Source organism: Pisolithus orientalis (assembly GCF_024613125.1).
Source record: "Pisolithus orientalis strain OTSU chromosome Unknown F5J12scaffold_24, whole genome shotgun sequence".
Classification (NCBI taxonomy): Eukaryota; Fungi; Basidiomycota; class Agaricomycetes; order Boletales; family Pisolithaceae; genus Pisolithus; species Pisolithus orientalis.
This window is the reverse complement of record NW_026260805.1, coordinates 257,938-279,603: the sequence shown is the minus strand read 5'-3', so window position 1 is coordinate 279,603 and position 21,666 is coordinate 257,938. Positions and strand designations below refer to the sequence as shown.

Sequence of the window (21,666 nt, the reverse complement as noted above, 5' to 3'; positions counted from 1 at the left end):
TTTCACAGCACCTTTGGGTCATTAAATTCAAAACAGCAGGTACAGCCAAAATGACAGTGGACAGCCTGGCAAACATCTTCAACAGCTTCACTGCTGCAGAAATGTTCATGACAGATGGAGGTCACCACTTCAATAATGAATTGGTCAAGGAGTACTGCACTAAGTGGTCATGCACACACCAGGTAGTAGCCACATACTCACCATGGGTCGATGGACTAGTCAAAGGAACTAACAAGTTGCTATTACACATTCTCAAATGCTTGTGTGCACCAAATGTGGGAGAGGACAATGTGGAGAACAATGGTTGGGAGAAACTGCCAAGAATGTGGCCAGACCACCTGGATGATGTGGTCCAGGCCATGAACAATTGCCTCCTTCCATCTCTCAAGTTCACACCAAAAGAACTGCTCCTAGGTTTGGTCATTGACACAAAGCACACAGAGCTAACATCTAGTACCATAGAACTGTCAGCACTCAATGCAGCAATACACATGGTGTACACCACACAACAATGACTAGATGGCTATGACAAAGCAGTGCAACATGCAATCAAACGAAAAACAGCATTCAATCATCACATGCTGAAACAACAGCCAGCAGAAGTAGTATTCAACATAGGAGACCTTGTACAAATATACCGGAACAACCTGGACTACACCTTCAGAACAGAGCAGAAACTACTACCTAAGTGGTCCACTCCTCACAGAATCATCACTCATCTGAGAAACTCCTACAGGTTGGAAACCCTAGCAGGCACACCACTCGAAGGTGAATTCAGCGCGAGACACCTATGCGCGTTCGAACCGAGAGAGGGCACAGGTCTACACAGTGACCAACAACGCTACGTACAACAACTACAACAGAGTGGAAGGGGAGCTGGGAACAACACGGGCGCGAGAGCCGAGAGAGAAGAAATCGCAGAAGAGGAAGAGAACAGTGGAGACGACGAGCAGGATGGTGTGGGCGAGGATGGCAAGGATCCCCCAGAGGAGGGAAGTACTTCGGCGGAGAGGGCATAGACGAAGCGTCTCGGAGAGAGGGCGAGCAGGTATAGCTGCGCGCGCAGACGACGAGGACGTCATCATTTTTTGAAGGGGGCACATGGAGTAGGGAGGCCCAGGGACAGGAGGCAAGGATACAGCCACAGTGTGCTTAGTCAGACGGACACACATGCAGAGGCACATGTACAGTTACGACACGATACACTACGAGCTCAGTTCATCCCACCGAAGTCGAGTCCAACCACTCCAACGCTCTACACTTGCTATACGCGATGTTGGGGTCGTCGTTGACGATAATGTAGTCCCTGCTCTTGCGAGTACGAGATCTGCACGATGGCAGTTGTGAAGGGCTTTTGAACGGCTTCGTCTGCATCCATCGCAAGACGATGCAGACGTTGTCGAACCACTCCCATCGATGGGGGAGAGATGAAGACGTAGACGGGATGTTAAATCGGTTTTCTTGACTTGCCTGCCACCCTGGACATCCGTGCTCTGGTCAGATGTCGTTGACGTGCATTCATCGGAGACGCGACGCGCCTGACATTGAGGACCGTAAAGTTGCTGAAGAACTGCGCGCGTTCGATGAACGCGTTCTCGCTCGAGAAAGAATGCATCTGCATCCTGGGTAATAAAGTGGCATTCCTTCCCTCTGTCTCGCCAAGACGCGGTGCACGGGTAGTATCTTGCAGTATGTATGGTAGACGCCGATGATCGATTTTTCCCATGGCAAGTTCACGAGACAACGTCGAGAGATGAAATCACGCCGTATGAGATATGCTGAAGGCAAACCTGTCTGCGTAGTCCGCAAAGAGACGCTATATGAGCGTGCCTTTCCTCACTCCGGAGGGTCCAAGTACGACGAGCGGCGCTCTGCTCGTCGTCGTCTCCATCCCCGTGGGCTGAGACATAGTCGATGGCGAATGAGCTGGTGAAAGCGTAACAATCATCGTGTCACATCAGGATTGACAGACAGAAACGTGTCCCAAATTTACAGTCGGCAATTTAGCTGATACTCCAATCCAGCCTAGAGTCGTCGTCCAGGGCAGTTCCAGCAACGGGGGAAACAATGGAAATGGTCCGTGGCCAAATGCATCAGGTGTTGGGATGACTATACTGGTCTCGCCCACCTTCAAGGCGCCTAAATGTTATATCTCCTTGGTCTTCACAATCTGAAGTGAGTCAAAGCAGTAGTGCCTCCAACGCGTAGGCGCCTGCGTAGATTCGAACGAGCCCATCGTTTGTCCTGCTCAGGTACCGCAGGCGGATTTAACTTGAACGCCAGGGAGAAGCGCCTGCGCGATGCATATTACGAAAGTAGGCAAGGTTTCAGTTGTACGTTGTGAAGCATGCTCTCCAAACCACAATAACCAACTTGAGTGAGTCGAATGGACTCCCTTTGGGCTGGAAGCCAACGCAGTTACTGAAGAAGGGAAGGGACTGGAGGGATCGAGTCGTCACCGTACATGTCTTTGTGACAGGAGCGATCTTGGGTGGCGCCCACCCCAGTCCATTGAACAACGCCCACACAGTTTGCGAGCATGAGCAAACCTACGGACTAAGTTGTCAAGAACAGGTACCCTACCTGCCGTGGCGGAGGTAGGCGACTTCTCCGATATCACAAGGAAAGCGGGTGCGGGTAAGGGGTGACTGGCCACGGCGGAGGCGGGGTGTCCGGTCCGTCGTGTCAACGTTGTCAAGCAGTGCGAACACATGAATCCGACACGTACAGAATGATAAAGCACACCGCATGCTCACTGGTATACACAGGTACATGGCCCGTTTGTCGCATGCACTGCCTGGGGGGTGAACTTCACCAACGGTACACGTACAACGTATGTGCCTTGCCATCCGTTCGTAATGCACACAGAGAGCAAGGAACTCTGGAAATAGTGCCCAGCGCTTGCACCTATCCGTAACAACGGATCCGTTCACGGCGTGTGCAGAGCGATTGTCTGAGCATCCGCAGGCTGCGTTGAGACGTTTCGCTCAAAGAATAGGTTTCCTGGTGGTGAATTGATCAAGAAGTTGGTGGCGCAGCGCAGTTTGCACAGTTGGTCACCGCGTCGAAACCAGCGCTAGTTGCTCGTTCAAGATGGCGAAAGACAGACTGAACGTCTCTCTGGAAACCCACCTTCGAGAAACGCTGGCGGCCATACAGAAAATCACGCCAGCGAAACTCTCCGACGACCTTGCGCCATACGTGTCTTCCGATGAGCGACCTACCACCAATGTCGCTGTCATACCCTACGACATTCTACAAAGGGTATCGAAATGGACCCGAACACCAGAAGGAATGAAAGTCTTGCAAGACTGTTCTCCGCCACTCGATCCACAGTCCTACTCGATGGTTTCTCTACTCGCAGGTTCTCGCACGTCGCCGGAGAAACATTTCCCTCTATACGTCGCCAATGACCCGCTCGAGGAAAGTAAACGGGCAGCAGAGACTAGGAAAGCTATTGCGACAGTGGTGAATGGCGTGCTCAGCGTCGCAGGAACAGGTGCTGCCACGTGGTGGGCCAGCGAGTGGACCGGACTCAAACTCGAATGGGTGAGTTAGACATCCCCCACCTCTTGAATGCGGCATCATGCTCATGGGATTTGACCCCTCCAGAGAGCTCTGTTGGCTGTAGCCACCGCCCTCATCGTTGCATTTTCGGAGATCATTCTGTATATAATTTGGGACTCTCGAAAGGGATCAAAAACAAGAAAGTTACGAAAGAGGGGCGTCGCAAAGGGCGAAAAGGATAACGATGATCGCGCCGATACTGTGCAAGTCCCAGTGCACGCTACTGGCACCGCTCTTTACAGCGGAGATGATGGTCTTCGTCATCGGGTCACAAATCCCGCAAATGACGTGATTAATGGGTAGTATGTGAATTTATTTTTTCTCCTGTGGACAACTATCCAATGCACGTGCATGCCCAGGAATGCAAATACATTTGACCATATATGCGAGAGGAAGATTCCAGCCCACGACGGGCACGCTCGTGGCAGGACCCTCGCGACGGGGTAACTATGTGCCGGGATGATGTTGCAGAGGGCCGATCCTCATGTCTGGGAGTAGTGATCCGACATTGCCTCTGCAATCAGGTTTCCTCACAACAGAATCGGAAGCATTCGTGTGATGCCCAATTAGGGGCCCTTCCTGTTTTGTTTTGTGATCAATCAAGTACGGGCCCTTCGTGCCCGCATCCCAGGCGATCGGTACACAGTGTTGTTGCTAGGTGCCCACATCGTTTGACATGGCAACACCACCCCGGGCGGTATTCAAACCAGAAGTTGGGCTCTTCTCGGGTCGGGTCTACATGTAGCATGCTAATAATCGAAAGCCAATCCAATAAATGTCTCCTGACAGTACTATGCCATTTGTGGGGCAAACGGGACTGCAACGAGGTCCCTTCCAAACTTTCTGACGCAGATCCAATCACAGCATTCAATCGGCATCTACGGTGAGTTATCCGGAATGACGTACTATGTACTATATCACCTGCTTGGCTGCGAGGAACGGGGGGCTGCAGGCGGCGAGTCATTCCAAGGCTACCAGTCGTCATCCTTTTTTTCCCTTTTTCTTCCTCGTAGCCGATGACGGAGGCAATTCAATCGAACCGCCAGCCGCCTCTCCTTCAACTCCTTCTCCTTGTTCGATTTTCGAACGAGCCTCCAGGAAAAACATGACATCTCTAAGTTCATCTTGTAGCTCCGTTATCTTAGTGCCGTATTCTTCCCTCTGTTTCTCTGAACGCTCGACATTCTCCTGCATTTTCTCCAGGTTTCTGAGCAGACCTTCACTAACTGCCTTCTCTTCCTTGAGCTCCTTTTCAAGTCTCCGCGCAAGCTCGGTAATCTTCTCTGCCTTTTTTTCTGCTCGTGCTTTCTCTCGATGAACAGCCTCCAGTTTTTCATCCTCTTCTCGACGACGTTGTTGTTCACGTTGCCGCGCCTCGGCTCGCTCCTTCTCAACGTCTCGGGTTAACTTTTCCATTAGACCACGTAGCTCTTCTACCTGGGACTTTAATTGAGTAGTCTGCTCTTCGTAAAACTCCCTCTGAGAATCGAGCTGGGACGTGAGTAGATACGAATACTCAATACCGATAGCCTCTATCTTTTCGGCGTTGAGCGTGTCAGCATGCGACGGTCCTAGAGCACCGTCGTCCCTCGCATTGGTACCCATCGACGACGCAGCAGAAGGCAATTCCACGAGCTTCCCATCAGCCTTATTCTGGATGAGACGATGAACATAGCCATCACTGGCGTAATCCCAAACGCGCTGTGTCTCAAGTTCGAGGGCGTAGAGATGAGTCGTGTTCTGGTAATGTGCATGCGCATGAGCTCGGCCATAGCGGCCACAACCAATGTTGCCGCAGATAAGGCATATCCACAAATTCGTCGTCGACAAGCAGTCGACACAAGTGGACATCGACGGGGAAGACGTATGGGCAAATGGGATGGGCCGCGAGCGCGACCCCGAAGTGGTTGGGTGAGAGGAAAGCAATGTCTGCGAATACCGACAGACTGGGCACCTGGAGGACGGAATCGGGTTGAGAGGGGGGAGATTCGGATACCGAAACAAACGAACCGGCTGTCGCCCCATTTGCTCAGGCACATGCAGTGGAACGTGTGCGAACAAGGTACAGTGATGAGACCAGTAACTGCAGCATCCATACGTTCCAGGCACACTGGACAGGTGGGCAACTCGTATGTCGATGATTGTGGGGACACCAAACGCCCTAGCATACTCTGGACAGCGTCTTCGGTCTCTATCTCCACGGACAAAATGCGTACGACATGACAGGTCTCTGGCTAGAAAACAACGAAGAGCCATTCAGAGTATTGGAGGGTTTCGTGCGCGAGACTTACGTCCATCGAGTTAAACGATTTTCCATTGTAAGCTTCGGCAAATTCGGTGGCCTCTTCTGAGCGACGGAATTTTAAAATGGCTATAGAACGATTGGGCATAGAGTCACTGAGTAAAAACAAGTCAGAGTGCATAAGAATTGCATGCGAATACGCGCGAACGCGCTGACCGGATCAGCCGAAGATGGGCCATCCCCTCTGCAGCTGGGGCAACAAAAGCGAGAAAATCAGAGGGGGTCATCCATGATGGAACAGACAAAACCCCGAGCGTGGTCCCGTCATCCGAGATTGACCCGCTTGCTGGATCAGATGGCCCCCCCGACGCTTGTGTCTCGCTACTTCGAGGTTGTTCGCAGTCGCGGTAGAGATGAACTACTCCTTCCGGCAGATTAGTCGAGCCAGACTTGGTTTTTGGAACGAAATTCGCTATCAGAGGTCCTGTCATGCAAGTGTTTTATGACTTCCACTGCCCGCCTTTCAGATTGCGTACCTCCGATGCGGTCTTTCTCCTTGCCGCTAGACAATCCAGTGGTGCTCATGTGTTGTTCGAAATCAGTCCAGTCCAATCGAATGGGTCCGTATCTGTAATCTTTGCGGGCAGGGTCGAAGACTGCGTTCTTTTTCAGCGTCGACTTTGGTCGATGCGATGGCAGACGTTGGAATAGCGTTTCCGGTACGAAAGTGTCGAGAGCGTGCGGATGAGACTGAGATATCTCTACCTTTCTGTGTACGGTGATGCGTATGTGGTAGCCTCGTTTCATAACGCAATGAACATCTCCGCAGGTTTGTTTCTGTCGTCAACGTTTACCTGCAGGACTCTGACGCTGGGGTGTCAATATCCAGGGATCGTCACAAGAACGTGGTGGCTCGCGGTGGCAGTACTCGTAAATCGGGTAATACGAAACAACGATGATATTCTTCGGTGTATGACATAACAGTTGATAGTTGGCACGACTGCAATCACTTGCACGGCCCCCACAGGCGTTGCAACTTGACAACCAAAAAGTTTGAGGTGTATCGCGAACGCCCCTTCTCCTTCTCCCTCTCCCATTTTTGTCATGAGCTACGATGAGCGCAAATGAAGAAGTCTCCATCAACGTTCGGTTCTGCGATCTTTCCAAGAGTTTACTGAGTTGGGAAAGTGAAGAGGCCATTCCCCAACTAAGCCGGGCACTGGAAGATATTGCCGTTGACCTCGCCAGGGACGAGGGACTCAGGTACGTATTGAATCAAATACAAAACCGTGAGACGCGAACAAACTCCCGGCAGAACAGCGGCGGGCGCTGATCAACCGACTATCTGGCCCAACCTTCGGAGCCTTTGGCTCATGCTTGTTGAGAAGGCCGCCACACACCGGGATGAAGAATTGATTCGGACTATCGTTATCAGCACTTCCAGATTTACAAGGAACCTAGTTGCTGGAGTGGCCAAAAACCAAGAGCATGCTTTGTAAGTCCTCCATTCCATCTCTTCATACACGTGTTGATTGAAGACGAAAAAGCGAAAATGAACCCGCACTAAGGCAAATATTGCATACATACAGCTCTTGGACAGCATCTCAAGATCCTGGATGTGAGTTATCACCTCTGGAGGGAGCGGCGACGGGTAACGGGCGCGCCTACAGCATTCCACGTCGTTCGTATGGTGGTTCAGACACTTTCAAATATGGTCACAACAAATGAAAGCCTTATGTCAAGTCTCTGGCAGACACACATGAATCTTCCAGAGGAACAAGCTATATTTGTGTAAGCCCTTTTTTGCGGATGAAGCATCCTGTGGGGTGGCGCCTGACAACAGTCCTTGTAGCAGAGTGCTGGGCTTACCCGACCCCCGGACAATCTTGTCTCTCCTAGTATTACTGGTAAACTGTATCTATGATAACAGCGCACGCCAGTAGGTTGACGCGTTATCTCATCTCCGTTTGCTAAGGTATTCCTTAGGGCGTTATTAGTCCACACGCCAATTGGAGTCCGGATCTGCATCACTTTGTTGGATCGTATGACTGATCTCTATGACGCTGAGGAGTCTAGTGATGCAGGTAGGGCATTTGACTACGGGTAAGGGTTCTGAGGTGATTTTTCTACCTCCGAGTTGACCACCTTGTCAAGGTACCATCTCTTTTCCCACTTGTTTAGTGGAGGTTTTGCGCCGGACTTGTTTGGAAATTTGAAGGCGTCAGTCTCACCCTCTTTTTTGGTGGTTCCACTCAAATCCAAAATAGGGACGGAGAGGTTATCGTCCCTCACCAAACCGTATTACTCAAATTATTGGACTCATACCTTCAGTCTTCGCCCTCCGAAACACACTTTTCTGGAATGACCCCGATGTTAATTGCGTGCTTTTTCGAACTTTCAATGTATTCCAGTGGCGCTATTAGAAATGTAGTTGGCTCTGATCGAGCCGAAGTCGCACACCGAGACAACGGCATTCGCGCGGCTCCGGACCCCATCCTACCCAAGGCCTGCGAAGCTCTCGTGCTCGTGACGCAATGTATCACAAGTATTATGTTGGCGTCAGAAGCAACACATTTGCAAGGAGGGATCTGGCCACCCTTTCGAGAGTCCACCTCCCCCCATGGTCGCCCCATCGCCGAGCATATAGTAGGTAGGTGTTTAGTGTTCGCGCCTTCCTTTCTTGAGCCAACACACTGATTGCGATCAGAATTGCTACAACTTTTGGATATATTTCTTCCGAAAGTAAATTTTGGGAGGCAAGTCGCGCAATCCGGCCGGCAACAATGTCCGGTTGATGTCACTGACCCAACCGGTTTTCCGTATTTGAAACGTGATCTTGTGCGCTTAGTTGGCATTCTTTGTCACGGGGACAGGGTAACACAAGACCGCATCCGCCAGTGTAACGGCATACCTGTGATCATGAATATGTGTGTTATTGACGAGCGCAATCCATGTGAGTGCCATGCAGTCGAACCGGTCTGCCCCACACTAACGTTCTCTTGGCGAAAGATCTCCGTGAACATGCGATTCTTACCCTGCATAACCTTCTTGAAGGGAATACGGATAATCAAGCTGTAGTGCACAGCATTCGGCCCTCCAAAACCTTTTTGAACGAATTAGAGCTACCGTATATGGGAGATAACTGCCCAAGGTACATCTGGGAAACAGCTACGCGACGCGGCTGTTAACAGCTCTTCCGCACTTAAGCGAGCTCTCCCATTGGCCAACAAGTGTCTTAGCGAGTCTTACGACAAGTCACTTCCAAACGGAGGCAGGTATAACCTGCTCACTCCCTCGGGTAGTTTTGCAGATGTAGTAAGTAGCACCAGGAGACATGACGCTAACGAACGGTGTCTTATTCCTCCTCTTCATCGAAAGCTATTGCTCTCTTTTTCCGTGCTCCAAGGCCAGCCTTTCGTACTCTGTGTTCTTCTTCGTCTTCTTCGCTTTCTACATCCATGTCTTGATCGGCATCGTCCACCTCACCTCCAGAATCTTGGTTCTTCCGTTTTCTCTCATCCTCTAATTGACTAATCTTTGCATCAAGCTTATCCAGTGGATCCTCTTCCTCCTCGTCGCGATGGCGACGTTTCTTGTCTGATGTCCCTCCCCCAAATTCGCCGTCCTCGTCTGACTCATCTGCCACAACAAAATCATCCTCTTGATATTCTCCTGGACCTTTCCGTTTTTCCTGTAACATCTTGCGTTTGGCGGAACTTGAACCTCCCATGTCGTCATCGGCATCAGACCCCTCGTAGTCGGGTTCCTCTTCGTCATCCGACCAGACATCTGTATTAGCGCGTTTCCTTGAATGACCTGTCCTTTTTCTGCGAGTTGAAAATTCTCCTTCCTCAGTTTTCTTTTTGGATTTCTTGGCGGAAAGTTTCATCAACTCCATTTTCTCCCGTTCAGGGTCCCTCGTTGGATCAGGAGCCATACGCAAACGGGCGATCTTATTGTGTTTTTGTCCGACGGCACGCACCAACATGCGGTGGGTCTCGGACTGCATGCCCGTTGGCCGCAACGACATGTACCCGGTGACCGCCGCTTCTGCCTGAAGGACTTCTGATCGCTTGTGCTGTGCAACGAGATAAGTTAGGCCCTGGGCCTGGGGCTTCGACGCCGCGAGCGTCTGTTGTGATGCCGATGGACTGGTTTGTGATGCGGGTGGCTGGGACCCCGCAGTTGGTTTACCTAGCAAGCTGCTAGACGTTTCGTAGGTTTGGTTGATGTCAAATAATTCCTTGCCAAGTCGCAAACTTAAACTGCCGTCTGACCACCGGATGATCCGTCCATTAGACTGTCTCTTCTATTGATGGCTTGTGAGAACCGGCAACGCGGCAAGGACGCCAAGTTGTGGACTTACGTCTTGGTCGAACTCATCCTTTATCCACCTCCAGCGGACGGTATTTTCGACTTTAAGCTTGATAGTCATACTTTTCTCACGAACACTTTCGTTCTGGGAGATCTCATCGTCTTCTTGTTCAGGACCGACGTATGTGTCGGGGTGGAATGGTTTTGAGTCGACCTTGACAAAATTAGGCATGCGTATGACCCAATACTATGAACCGTGTAAATTTAATACGATCTTCACATCGCAAAAAAGCCTCACTTGGCCATCGCTGCTACGTGGGATGGGGATGTTGGGAATGTTGACATTAAACTCTTGAGCAGGAGGGGCGGCGACGCCGCCAGGTTCCTCCGGCTCAGCATATTCCAAGGCTCTCCGTCGTTCCCGCTCGGCCTGGGAAAGGTTGTCTGATTCGTACCCCGATTCCGCCGCCGGTGTTCCAGTAAGAATGCTGACGGCCAATGAAGTATATCGTGAGGTTGCCGCAACAAAGTAGAGGTGTACTTTGTGCTTACCTTTCGGATTTGATCTCCCGCCCGGGTCGTGTTTCTTCCGCCTCGTTTCCAAATAGGTCATCCATCCCTTCGCCACCGCCAGCGACGTGCGCTTCGCTATCCTCCTCCTTGGGGCTATCTCTGGTCTCGGAATCCGGAGGGCTCATTTCTACGTCCTCTGGCCGCGCAGACAAACCATATACGGAGCTGTAACTAGTACTCTGGTGTATTGGTTGACCAAGAGCACCTGCCAGAGATGACATTGTGGAATTGTTTCAGCGCGAAGGCAAGTGTTGAAGACTGTTGAACGTGCAACGATTGCCAGTGGGAATAGACGTCGACCAAATAAGGAAGTGCTCCACGAATCGGCAGCAATAAACTTGGGCCAAGCTTGGCTTACCGAGGCTACGGCTCCTGTCAACACTGAGAGGACCTTTGCCAGCCACGGCTGAGCTGAACACGATGCAACTGGTTAGGCAACGACGGTGACGCGGTACTGTAGTTACAACCGGTCTGCCAGTGTCAGAATCGTGGATCTCGCTTCTTTCTGATAAGATCCCCCAAGATTTCATACAGCGGCGTCATGGACGTGGGTCATGGATGGCCTCCTTGACAGCGACACCCGAATGGGTCGTCACTCTCGGGCGGTCCTTGGGGAAAACGGCGGCTTGTACCCATTCTCTCTTCGAGTTTCTAAAAGAAAGTATTGTCGGTGGCAACGTGCTGTGATCTTCTAATGGAATGTGCCATGGTCGTCGTTCAATTTTTTGATATTATTAACCCCACACTGATGCACTCCGGCGCTGACATCAGAACTCAGCATTCAGTGGGAGGTGTTCCTGTTAGCACTTGTCCTCGGAGGCAAAATCCGTTTTCAATATGGCAAGATGCCGACGTAATGTAATAAACAAAGTTTCCGGAGTGCCAGTAAACAGTACATACACGAGCGCCGATCGATTCAACCCAATACAGCAACATGCTGTATGAGCCCCCTTTTTTATAAAGGAACCATGCCCCGTTGAAGCCAGTACCAACCATCCCCCACCGCCATGGGCGACAACCAAGAGGAAGAGCAATTCCCTGGACTCTACGATGAGCCTCAATTCCTGCCGTCCGACTTCGACTACTATGTCCCAAGCGATAACTGTTTGTCTTTGACCTCGATGGGTCTGTCGGTGAGCCATTCCACAGCGATGACATAACGCACATGACGACTATCAACACGTTTTAGAACGCCGAAGACTTTGGTAACAACGAATCGCTTCCCTACCTCCTCCACCCTCCGGACCTTTCCTCAGGAAGTGATCAAGGGTCGCTTTACCCGACTGACCTGCACATCGACACAAGACGACTTACACCGCACCCTCCTTATTATGACTCCGGGGGATCAGCAGTATCGACTCGTGCTCCGTCTTCTGCTGTTCTCACGCCGGGTCCGGGGTCGGCGATGGACACCCCGCTACCCGACGTCCGTATCAATACCTCACCGTACTCGGTGCTAGATGCGTCGGTTACACACCTCGTAGGTCATATCTAAAGAGATTCAAGGAACTTGCGACGAACCCTTCGTAGAGTCCAACGAAGTCACCCCCTTATTCTGCTCTCTCACCCGTTTCACCCATCGAGGGTGTGCAGGTCGAGCAAAGCAATGACGATGACGTAAGATTTCCTGACATCTTCGAGTAGCCAGCTATGCAAACCAATCACAGGACGAAGTAGCTGAGGCCATGCTACCCCACGTCACGAACTGGTTCTGGGTTCAGAGATTCGCCATCATCGAGACTGGAACTGGAATCTTCGTTCCCCAGAAAATATACCGTCCGTACACGGAGGCGGACCAGAAACGCTACATCGCTGAGTGCGAACTGAAGCCAATCATCTATTTCTTTTCCAGTAATCCATACGAATACGGTGTCACACTGGAGGACGCCATAAGGTCTAAGCACAAGGATTTGCAGGACAAAGACGAGCCAATGTTTGCGGGATGTGGTCCGTCCGTGTCCATCCGCATCGAGGTGCGCCCCTTCGTAAAATTACCAATACACTTCGCTCATCACGCTCAAACAGTGGCCTGGTTATCGCCCGTGGACCAAGCAAATCCCCACCAATGACTTCAAAACGCCCAAAGGACCGATCACTCGAGCCAAGCTGGCCAAAAACCTAGCGAACTGTGTCAAGCGTTTCATTGAGGTACGCTTGGATAGCTGTGCATTAGAATTTCTTTTGACGATCATTACAGTGGGCAGCGAAGCAACCTATGGAGACAAATGCTGACCGCAGGTGGAAGGTTGGCCCGAAGCATATCAAAGTTGAAGATTTGATACTGGTTTCCCTCCACCACGTCTCAAAAGGCAGTTGGCAGCCCCAGCTACGCCTTCGTAGGCCTCTCCCGGAACTGCCCGTGCACCGTTCGAGGGTTGTTGCGGCCGGGACCTCGATGATTCTATGATCCGAGGCGATGCCCGAATCCCACGAACGACATCCAAGACCAATACAATGACGAGAACCAAATGTAGCCAACCCTTCATGTTACTATAGCATATCCCGGACCACTATAACCGTTATCCCTCAAGTAAGACCTTTCGTTTTCGTTGTCTGTAATAGCTTTGCTTCGTTTTTAGCGCCAGGTTGCATCTTCCTTTTGTGTATATTCTTCCTTGCGACTGCTTTCTTGTTTGCAGGATCCCCCCTGCCTTTCGAATGCTGGACATTTCGATTTACAGGTTGCTGTTGTGGTGTCGTTCATGGTCCCTTGGTTATCGACTAGCCCGCCCTGTGGATTTAGCTTGCAAGCTTGCATGCCTTGTCAAGTGGACACTTTGTTATCACGTCTCTATTACATCAGGAATGATAACTCACACGTCTGTCTACGACCGAAATATAATTTGAATTACGGAGAAGAAAAAGTTCCACGGGAAAATAACTGAATGGCGATGACAACGGCAGTACGGTTGTATGGCTGTGTGAGGCACTGGCACCCAGCGAAGTTTCTCATGGAGTGAGCATGGAACCACAGCCAACATCGTACAGCTTCAACTTCATATTTACGTCGCGTTAGATCCTGCGCGCGTCATATATCACATTCCGACTTTTATTCATTTCAGTAAGTAGCGGCGGCGGGACGCCGTTGGGCGATATTGACAAGCCACCACAAGAAGTTACCGGGCTCTGGTAAGGTTACGCCGATTAGGGTATCTCAGCGTCCTCTTACATCGTGACTCGAGTCAGAACGTGCCCGACCCTGTCCGACCCCACACAGTGCACGTGTACATCGCGAGGTCCATCTAGACCCTATCATAGGAATAGCGAATAGATCTGGGGGATTGCCGGAAATTTCATGGCAGCGTTGGCGTGTAGCATGGCTTCGTGTTCTTTACTATTTCGGGAGTTGAGGTAGTAGATGACGGAAATAACAAGTCGTAAGCACGATAATGAGAGTCACAAGCAGGCAGTAATCTCGCAGGAGATGACAAACCTAGCTAATCTTGCGTGACCCAGTCCCAACTCTGGCTCCAGGACTAGGTGGAGGGTGGGTTCGTGTGTAGGGACATAGGCACAGGCACAACTGAGACTCGCTCGTCGACAATGGCCGTTGTAAATTCTCAGCAGGTCCAAGGGTACCTGGGTGGGCGAGGTTGCTCAACATGCCTGATGTTGAGCTCGACTGAGATTTACACCATCAACTCAACGCCAACGCCTATAGCCACTTCCACGTATCGGTGGCAGCGCGTGAGCGCAGTCACTCAAGTTGATGTTAACGAACGACACATGAAATTCGGGGGCGAAAGACATCAGCCCCTATTGGCTACTAGCTGCGGATATCCTACACATCCCACTTGGCCGATCAGTGACAGAATTGAAAATTCGGGTGAACTATGTGCATGGAGGTCTGATGGCAAGGTCCGATTGCAAGAATCAATTTCAGTGGTGGTCTTGTCGAGCGGCGTCCCCTGGAGGCCGGCAGCCATGGTTGGAAGGTACTGGCGCCTCTGATACGCCGCACCCGACAGTCTGAAACCGAATTACATATTGGTGTTGATGGCCACACGTCCAAATTTAAAGTCAGTTGAAAAAGGTGTGTTTTCATCTTTCGTTTATTTCCCTGGTTATTGCATGGACAAATCAAACACATTCAGTGGGTTCTGTTGCTTGACAGCTTGCGGAACCGCAGTCGTGAGGGGCCAAGTCGAATCATGTTTGTATACGTGAAGTGTCCGCAGTATATCAGGCGGCCCGCCGGTGCGGAACTGTGGCGGTCCTCGTGCTGTGGCTCAGATATCAGTGGAGGTCTTCGCCACAGGCGCGACGTTCCAATTCACTTCCGTGACTTCTATTGTGTTCTTGAAGGTGGCAAATACATTAGCACTCCACATCATCGCACTAGATTCATAGTGTAAGCCACTGGGCGGCGATCAGCAACAACTCCTGCGTATTGTTATCCCGTAAGTTGGCGCTTGCTAGGCTCGGAGCGGTAGGAACATCCCTAATATCGGAAGTTGAACATGTGCCGGAGCTACATCTGGTGCAGCGAATGGGACCCGCAAACCCATATGAAGGTATACTAGTAGCGCCGCTGCCTAGGGAGATCTGTGAGAGGTTTCACACACAATCATCAAGTCGCTTACTGCTGGGTGAATTGATGGGCTTCCATACGTATTTTCAAAGGGACAGCCAAGTTGGAAGGCCAGGCAACCCCATTGCAGTGGTAGGCGGAATCCTAGACGTACCCTACGGGGAAAGGGGGTCGGTTGGGGTTTGTCGGACTTACATCGGCCCTGTCGGTCTGGCCACATTTCCCGCAGAAACTCGAGGTGGGAGAGGGGCTACCAATTATCCTGAGAAAGTCACGTGGTAACTGTGCACTTCGGAGCCCGTCATTGGAGTACTAACATAACGACGGCCTGCCATGCAAGCGCTCATTCTCATAAGGCTTGCATTTCTGCGACTTGCGCGTGTCAGTCATTGAGCAGCGAATTACTATGGCAAGGAAAATGCAGTGACAAGCGGTGTCCGCAGGAACCGCAGTTCTGACACACGTAAACGAAGAAGTTCCGCCATAACTCGATCGGTTTCTTCGGCCACAGCATGAAATCATCGATAGAAAGGACCACGAACCTGTCGCCACTGGCCCAAGTTTTCAGAAGCAAGCCATTCCATTACTCTGTCATGGTGAAGTGGCACGGTCTCACAGTTCCATGGATGCCGTCTTGCGTCGGTACAACCAGAGGCCTCAAAATTGTGTGCGTCGCTCCGAGAATGAGACCTTCCATCAGGACCTTGCTGTTCTGGAGGTATTTCTATGATGGAATACTTCTAACCACCATTAACTGTGCTCAAGAGACGATGCGACCTGCCGACGGGGGTGTAAGGTATTTGTGTCTTTTGCAGTGTCTGGGAGCATGAAACAACAACCGATGAGAGCGGGACATTCCAATGGAACAGCGCCGAAATGTCTATAACGAAATTGAAAATCGGCTAGTTTTTCGACGTTCCATTGAGTCACGCATTAGTGGAGGCCACTTTAGCCAGACTCGAATAGAACTCGGGTTACCAACAAGTTGATGAAGACTTTCACCTTCATTTCTTGTTGTTGTTCTATCCCCCGCGGAGACCCTTAGCAAGCTTTGGTAAACCCGTACGAGGGCCTGCTCAGAAGCAGATGCCGGTTTCTACCAAGAACAAGGTCAATGCGTACAGTCAAAATAGAGACAGTGCGGCCTTGTACTTACACCTCAAAGCACCGTCGTCCTACTCCGTTTGCCTTGAGGTAACTGTCGTTTGCTTATCTTTTTCTGGAGTTCAAGATGCTATTTCGGCTTTCTCGAATGTTTCGGTTACCATGTTATCCAGTTATGACCCCTGTCCGTATGTGGTATTCCCATTATCAGCTGTCAGTTTTCGGGATTACAATCTACATATGGGTTCACTCAGCAAACACAGGAAACATTACCTACGATGATGATCGTCAGTTATAAAAAAACTTCCTGGAAGTACGCTGCATTCAAACCTTCTGGTTTACTGGATTCGAAAACTTACCACACCATCGCTGCACTGCTTGTTCCCACAGCACGATCGGGAAGGGTTGGCGGGTTTACAAATGCACCTTGATATCCCGAATAGCACAAAAAGCTCACCCACCTTCCAGGAGCTTCCATAAGAAAGAAGAACTCACGTCCAGGCAGAACAAGAGAGTCACCCGTGCGCGGTTGCAAATTGTGGCTGCCAGACGAAGGTCACCAGGCATTGCAAAAATTTGCGAACCTGCGCTTGTACTTCGACATATTATATTGTATGCTCCTGCTTCAAACTCAGCGTCAGAAACACCCTTGTTACAATATAGACAAACCTCGGGGTCTTTGCTACGGGTGTTGTCGAGTTCGAAGTCTCCCGCCAAGGTCCTCCAGTGACCGCAGTGGAGTGTGTTCATAAACACCTTCCTGATATGGTAGTCAATGGTCGTGATATTGTTCTCCGGAAGGATTGTTCGACGAAACGCCGACAAAGCCAGGACCAACGAATTTGGGCATCTGCTTATTGTCGGCCTTGCGAGGCAGGGGCTCGAGGCAGCTTTCCATCGTAATGTCAAGGTACCGTTCGCAGAATGTCGTAATGTTAAGGTACTGTTCGCAGAATGTGAAGAACAATGACCTGTTTTGCAGCATGAGTACTTAAGCCCTTCGATCAGGTACTGTGGGTCCCTCATTGGAATATCCACTCTTCTACTAGAATCTCCACCTATAGACTCTCAGGTCTTGCATTGGCCTGTTCCTCATTCCTTCCTTCTCGTCTTTCAGTTAAACTCGCTGTATCCATATCTAATTCTTCTACTTGCAATTCACCATGAACCACGGCACTGTCGCTATAGCTCTCGTGCAACGCCAGGTCATGATCATTCAGGGTGAGCAGTTTCGCTGACTCAAAAGTTGTAACTTGTTTTCTGATAGTGTGGATATCGTAGCCTGCCGATCGCACGCTCGCCATGACCGTTGGCTGGATGTGTATACATATGTACCATTTGGCGACCGGTTGTTCCTCGCGTCGCCTGTCCCCTATGCGCGCATCGCATCTTCTGACCTTCTGGCCATATTCCATTTCCGCACGCCCACCACCGATATGATCGAGCTTTCTGAACAAGCTTACCAGGAGTTTATGGAACTCAATGCAAAACATCGGCTTAAGTATGAAAACATGTGGCGCCGCCGCAAGGCCAGGAGGGCCCTCAGCTGGTGATTCGCGGTATTCAGGACACCAGGCGTCCCCACATAACTCAGGTTTCAGGGTGACCAGAGCACTCAGTTTGCCTTTCCTTTTCTTTTCGTTAATGTTGTATCAATATCGGGTTTGTAGCTCAATCCTTGTAGCCATATACTTTTGATACCTCTTCTTGATTTTCTGCTGCGCACTTCTTACTCTCATGTACTTCAATGAACTGTTTCCGTTACTTACCTGTTACTAGGGGAGAGAGTTGTAGGAGTTGTGAAGGTAGCATTAGTTCGTTGGTTGCCCACGCAGCGCAATGATCATGGCCTAGAGCCGGATGTGGCTGCTTCACTCTCGGCGAATGAGAGTCTGGTGAGGCAAAATCATCACATTGGAACAGGTATGTATTGCTGCAGCAACGGGCATTTTTCTTATACATCGTCCTTGGTTAGGCTGGTGTATGTCTGCGGCTCAGATGCTTGACATGAGTGGTTCTTGCAATAAGCAGCGTTCATGCATTTGTTGAGCTAGTGCAACGATGCTTGGGGTTGCCGCACACGCGCAAGTGCATGTCTAGCAACCACAACGCCGGAGGTGATCAGGAGACCATCATACAGCACGCTATGTAGGGTGACTACAGATAGAGAAGTATAAAGGCGGGAACACATTACTCGAGATACAAAGAAATGCATAACTAGACGGAGACTAGAATACGTATAAGTTATCGCTATGCAGCTGGTGTGGCATTTGGATCCCTGGAGACCTGTATTCAAGGTTCTTGAGGTTGATGTTCCCACCAGGATTACTAGCGTGCATACCTTTAAACACCAAATATCTCCGACTCTGTCGGAAAGTTGTGACGGCGAAGTCGTCTCTTGGTTTTCCTCCTGATCATCTTTCCCGGGACCGCCTGTTGATTGTAGTTTCAAGCCCTGCTCATTGGCCAGATGGAGCAAACAAATGAAGCAGAAACTTGTGCTGATATCTTCCATTTTGTCCTTGGGATATGACCGTTGTAAACCAGATATGACCGAACTGAAGTCCCGTGCCTCGGAGGGATCAGTTAATTGTGGATGGTCGACATCCTGAATATTTATTACTTATTAGTGGGGTCCGCGTGGCAGTGAAGAGTATAAAGTACCATTTCATCTTCCTCGTCCTCTTCATTTTTCTGTGCCACTTTAATGTCAAGTCCTTTCCAGATATTTTCCTTAAGTTTGCGGACGTCTACTCGCTTAGCTCGTCGAGCGTAGTTGACGAACTCTGGTCGTACTCGACGACTCATGCCCTGTGTCGCGGCCAGGAGGTCTTGTTCGCCTGCATCATCGGGCATACTACCATCACCGTCGTAAATATCGTCGAAAGCTGGGGCATCGTCATCGTCATTGAAGAATTGGGTATTGAACGGCGCGGGAGCTTCGCCGCCTATGTATTCTTTAGTACATGATTCGCCTATTAGAGATGTGAAAACCCACTTTCATCACCATCTTGGGCAAGAAGACCTGCTGCTTGATCTGCTGCGGCCTGTGCCCAGAAGTTCTCGTCGACTTCGCCGTCGCCAGTTTCATTAAAGCGGACTCTTTGACCACGCATTTTCAACTGAAACCCTCATCAGGTGGACACGAAACACAATCAGAGCACTACTTACGGAGAACTTGGGTTTCAAGAATAGGGTTACTAGCTGTCTGCTGGAGAAGTGCATATCATCAGGGAGTGTATGCTCGTTCCTCTTCTCTTCCTTCATCCTCTTACTGCGGTTACTCTTCTTTCCTGCCGATTTCAGGGCGCTGTAGTGGGGAAGGGTGATGCCGTGTCCGCGAGTGACTGGAGCAAACAACTCCTTCGCCATCGTTTTGACGTCCTTTTCGGGTGGAATTAAGAAATCAATCTTAAACGCTTCCTTTTTCTCCCGCTTGGACTTGGGAGCCGCGCCCTCCGCAGCGGGTTCCGCTATGTACACAGTTAGTTCTAACTCAAGTTACAGCGAGAATGACCTAACGCTTTCGTATCACTTTCCTCACTTTCCAGTGTTCGGGGCCTGCCCAATTCTTCATCACGTTCTGATCAAAGTAACCCAGCACGTCGCTTTGGCCGTCTGCGTCCGTCATGGCCACGACGAGGTCACGTTCAGTCGGCACCCTACGGGGGTCAAAGGGCACGAAGGGCCCGGATCGCGTTGCTTGGCCCTGACCTTGTTCACCCTCAGTGGCGACTGATCCACTTTCTGCCCGTCCGTAATCACCATCGTCTCCGCCAGCATAAAAGTCATCATCAACGGCTTGGTCACCCTGGAAGAAATCTTCTGTCTGCGGAGGCCCCCCACCGTCAACGTCCATAGCTGTATCGCCAGCACCGAACACATCAAAACCAGCATCGTTACCATCATCATCATCACCTCCTACTCGAGTATCATCGCGATAGAGGGTAGTGTCGTCGAAAGTGAGGTTACTTTGGGAGAAAGAGAAGTCTGCAAGAGAGTGGGCTATCTCCATCTCCTCGAGGGTATTCAGGTCGGGCAAGAATTCGCCTATGGCAAGGTCAGCCACTTAGCTCATTCTCGGAAGAGACGACAGACTTCGCAAGTGGCTCAAATCTACCTTGTCTTCTGGCTCCAACTCTTGCTCCTCTTCTTCCATCACCCTACCCATGGAATCACTTGCGTCGAAGACAACGCGCATGTTGGCCTCACTACCCACCCCAAGACTAAGATGGTTCATAAGTAATCCATGAGCGCCGCCCTCGTCGAAGTCGGCACAGGTCTTTCGGAACAGGGGATCAACGCTGAATTCAAGGTCTAGCTTCTTGCTTCGGAGTTGTGACGCGTCCTTCGCAAGAGTCGAATCCGGACGATGTGCCTTCTTCTTTCTACGAGCTTGGGAGGGGTCCTGGGGATCAGGATTATCTGACGTAGCTCCCTCGTCATCTTCCGCAACCGCACTTTCGTTAGCTAGGTTACTAAGCAGTTTGCCCGTCTCTGTGCCAACACTGTCTACTCGGCTCGTCCAGATCTTCACGCACCCGTCCAGGGTACATGAAGCTCGTTGGAAGTTGATCGAGTTGTCGATATTGTTCCGAAGTAGGGACATATCGTGAAAATAGTCAATGAGCGCAAAATTCCATGAATTGGTTGCATTGATTTTCTAAGGAATGGTCAGACACAGATCGCATCACGCAGGAATCACCGACATTATCAGTAGCCATCTTCATCCACTCCTCAAAGTTTGAATTCATCACGTCCAGTGGGACATTGATAACTGGTGGCGGAAGTACCGAGTTCAGCGGACGTTGCTTCGCCTGGGGTGTCTTAGAGGGTTCAGAGGAGTGTTCCTGCCGTTCAGTCGATGGACCGGCCTCTGCATTCTCAATAACGGTCAGCTTGGTGCTCTTCCGCCTCCTGCGTTTCTCAGCTGTGTCGTCATTGATGTTCATAGAACGCAGAGGGGCACGTCCTCCTCCGTCAGCACCGAAGCTACCGTCTGTTTCGAAGCGTTCGCTGATGCGTCTTTTGCTGCGTTGTCTCTGAGAGGGTATCGGGGTGTCAGGTTCCGTGTCTCCACCTGTGTCAGTGTCATCGTGTTCTTCTTGAACCACAACACGCGCTTGTCTCGATCGAACCATTCTTTTGTCCTTGAAGAATACACCGTTGTGAGTGCTACAGACACCCGCCACACGTACTTGAGGTTAGGCCTGCAAGCGGTCGCCGATGATGGTCACGAACAAAGAGATTATGGTAGAAACACGAAACACGTGACCAAACCGCGTCGCGTCGCACTACACGCCAAGTACCAGCACACCAACTTACTCGCCAAAAA

General features: G+C 50.7%; 8 protein-coding genes across 8 annotated transcripts; 4 read left to right on the top strand and 4 right to left on the bottom strand.

Annotated features, from left to right (window-relative positions):
* The first annotated feature begins 2,756 nt into the window (after positions 1–2,756).
* Positions 2,757–3,932, top strand: F5J12DRAFT_844333 (uncharacterized protein). The gene is made up of 2 exons (XM_051746262.1): positions 2,757–3,549; positions 3,613–3,932. Exons 1-2 carry the CDS (start codon positions 3,094–3,096, stop codon positions 3,868–3,870), a joined length of 714 nt encoding a protein of 237 aa, XP_051598100.1. The 5' UTR covers positions 2,757–3,093; the 3' UTR covers positions 3,871–3,932.
* Positions 3,933–4,501: 569 nt separating this feature from the next.
* F5J12DRAFT_246448 (uncharacterized protein) lies at positions 4,502–6,731 on the bottom strand. Its single transcript, XM_051738570.1, has 5 exons — positions 6,346–6,731; positions 6,026–6,293; positions 5,859–5,964; positions 5,578–5,801; positions 4,502–5,521 (listed from the first exon to the last, which is right to left on the bottom strand). Exons 1-5 carry the CDS (start codon positions 6,614–6,616, stop codon positions 4,549–4,551), a joined length of 1,842 nt encoding a protein of 613 aa, XP_051598099.1. The 5' UTR covers positions 6,617–6,731; the 3' UTR covers positions 4,502–4,548.
* A 48-nt stretch (positions 6,732–6,779) lies between these two features.
* On the top strand, positions 6,780–9,187 carry F5J12DRAFT_844314 (spinocerebellar ataxia type 10 protein domain-containing protein). Its single transcript, XM_051746261.1, has 10 exons — positions 6,780–7,072; positions 7,125–7,304; positions 7,357–7,427; positions 7,480–7,600; positions 7,662–7,748; positions 7,796–7,912; positions 7,964–8,029; positions 8,077–8,459; positions 8,517–8,762; positions 8,819–9,187. The coding sequence occupies exons 1-10, from the start codon at positions 6,924–6,926 to the stop codon at positions 8,995–8,997; spliced, it is 1,599 nt and encodes a 532-aa protein (XP_051598098.1). The 5' UTR covers positions 6,780–6,923; the 3' UTR covers positions 8,998–9,187.
* Positions 9,042–10,978, bottom strand: F5J12DRAFT_744880 (Leo1-like protein-domain-containing protein). The gene is made up of 4 exons (XM_051742067.1): positions 10,676–10,978; positions 10,422–10,611; positions 10,176–10,370; positions 9,042–10,118 (listed from the first exon to the last, which is right to left on the bottom strand). The coding sequence occupies exons 1-4, from the start codon at positions 10,915–10,917 to the stop codon at positions 9,165–9,167; spliced, it is 1,581 nt and encodes a 526-aa protein (XP_051598097.1). The 5' UTR covers positions 10,918–10,978; the 3' UTR covers positions 9,042–9,164.
* Positions 10,979–12,017: 1,039 nt separating this feature from the next.
* Positions 12,018–13,229, top strand: F5J12DRAFT_246377 (uncharacterized protein). Its single transcript, XM_051738569.1, has 5 exons — positions 12,018–12,180; positions 12,227–12,313; positions 12,364–12,669; positions 12,722–12,844; positions 12,894–13,229. Exons 3-5 carry the CDS (start codon positions 12,382–12,384, stop codon positions 13,101–13,103), a joined length of 621 nt encoding a protein of 206 aa, XP_051598096.1. The 5' UTR covers positions 12,018–12,180; positions 12,227–12,313; positions 12,364–12,381; the 3' UTR covers positions 13,104–13,229.
* Positions 13,230–14,654: 1,425 nt separating this feature from the next.
* Positions 14,655–16,898, bottom strand: F5J12DRAFT_950127 (uncharacterized protein; the record flags this gene model as incomplete). The annotated part of the gene is made up of 8 exons (XM_051749790.1): positions 14,655–15,034; positions 15,423–15,477; positions 15,545–15,593; positions 15,770–15,951; positions 16,230–16,323; positions 16,691–16,757; positions 16,789–16,802; positions 16,827–16,898. 8 exons carry the CDS (start codon positions 16,896–16,898, stop codon positions 14,926–14,928), a joined length of 642 nt encoding a protein of 213 aa, XP_051598095.1. The 3' UTR covers positions 14,655–14,925.
* A 447-nt stretch (positions 16,899–17,345) lies between these two features.
* On the top strand, positions 17,346–17,958 carry F5J12DRAFT_246316 (uncharacterized protein). The gene is made up of 2 exons (XM_051738567.1): positions 17,346–17,552; positions 17,613–17,958. The coding sequence occupies exons 1-2, from the start codon at positions 17,495–17,497 to the stop codon at positions 17,882–17,884; spliced, it is 330 nt and encodes a 109-aa protein (XP_051598094.1). The 5' UTR covers positions 17,346–17,494; the 3' UTR covers positions 17,885–17,958.
* Positions 17,959–18,437: 479 nt separating this feature from the next.
* On the bottom strand, positions 18,438–21,583 carry F5J12DRAFT_246319 (condensin complex subunit 2/barren). The gene is made up of 8 exons (XM_051738568.1): positions 21,041–21,583; positions 20,430–20,994; positions 19,854–20,381; positions 19,503–19,804; positions 19,330–19,453; positions 18,996–19,279; positions 18,673–18,939; positions 18,438–18,617 (listed from the first exon to the last, which is right to left on the bottom strand). The coding sequence occupies exons 1-8, from the start codon at positions 21,470–21,472 to the stop codon at positions 18,582–18,584; spliced, it is 2,538 nt and encodes an 845-aa protein (XP_051598093.1). The 5' UTR covers positions 21,473–21,583; the 3' UTR covers positions 18,438–18,581.
* Positions 21,584–21,666: the final 83 nt, after the last annotated feature.

Coding starts and splice junctions, on each gene's coding strand:
- F5J12DRAFT_246448 (XM_051738570.1), bottom strand. CDS start 6,616: ATGAAACGAGGCTACCACATACGCATCACCGTACACAGAAAGGTAGAG. Junction 6,294..6,345: donor GGAGAAAGACCGCATCGGAG/GTACGCAATCTG, acceptor CTTGCATGACAG/GACCTCTGATAGCGAATTTC. Junction 5,965..6,025: donor GCCCATCTTCGGCTGATCCG/GTCAGCGCGTTC, acceptor GTTTTTACTCAG/TGACTCTATGCCCAATCGTT.
- F5J12DRAFT_744880 (XM_051742067.1), bottom strand. CDS start 10,917: ATGTCATCTCTGGCAGGTGCTCTTGGTCAACCAATACACCAGAGTACT. Junction 10,612..10,675: donor CGGGAGATCAAATCCGAAAG/GTAAGCACAAAG, acceptor ATTGGCCGTCAG/CATTCTTACTGGAACACCGG. Junction 10,119..10,175: donor AGGATGAGTTCGACCAAGAC/GTAAGTCCACAA, acceptor AGCCATCAATAG/AAGAGACAGTCTAATGGACG.
- F5J12DRAFT_246319 (XM_051738568.1), bottom strand. CDS start 21,472: ATGGTTCGATCGAGACAAGCGCGTGTTGTGGTTCAAGAAGAACACGAT. Junction 19,805..19,853: donor GAGGAAAGTGATACGAAAGC/GTTAGGTCATTC, acceptor CTGTGTACATAG/CGGAACCCGCTGCGGAGGGC. Junction 18,618..18,672: donor GAGATATTTGGTGTTTAAAG/GTATGCACGCTA, acceptor CCTTGAATACAG/GTCTCCAGGGATCCAAATGC.
- F5J12DRAFT_844314 (XM_051746261.1), top strand. CDS start 6,924: ATGAGCGCAAATGAAGAAGTCTCCATCAACGTTCGGTTCTGCGATCTT. Junction 7,428..7,479: donor AGCATCTCAAGATCCTGGAT/GTGAGTTATCAC, acceptor GCGCGCCTACAG/CATTCCACGTCGTTCGTATG. Junction 7,913..7,963: donor GGTAGGGCATTTGACTACGG/GTAAGGGTTCTG, acceptor CACCTTGTCAAG/GTACCATCTCTTTTCCCACT.
- F5J12DRAFT_246316 (XM_051738567.1), top strand. CDS start 17,495: ATGAACCACGGCACTGTCGCTATAGCTCTCGTGCAACGCCAGGTCATG. Junction 17,553..17,612: donor CCAGGTCATGATCATTCAGG/GTGAGCAGTTTC, acceptor TGGATATCGTAG/CCTGCCGATCGCACGCTCGC.
- F5J12DRAFT_246377 (XM_051738569.1), top strand. CDS start 12,382: ATGCTACCCCACGTCACGAACTGGTTCTGGGTTCAGAGATTCGCCATC. Junction 12,670..12,721: donor CCGTGTCCATCCGCATCGAG/GTGCGCCCCTTC, acceptor ACGCTCAAACAG/TGGCCTGGTTATCGCCCGTG. Junction 12,845..12,893: donor GTGTCAAGCGTTTCATTGAG/GTACGCTTGGAT, acceptor CGATCATTACAG/TGGGCAGCGAAGCAACCTAT.
- F5J12DRAFT_844333 (XM_051746262.1), top strand. CDS start 3,094: ATGGCGAAAGACAGACTGAACGTCTCTCTGGAAACCCACCTTCGAGAA. Junction 3,550..3,612: donor CCGGACTCAAACTCGAATGG/GTGAGTTAGACA, acceptor TGACCCCTCCAG/AGAGCTCTGTTGGCTGTAGC.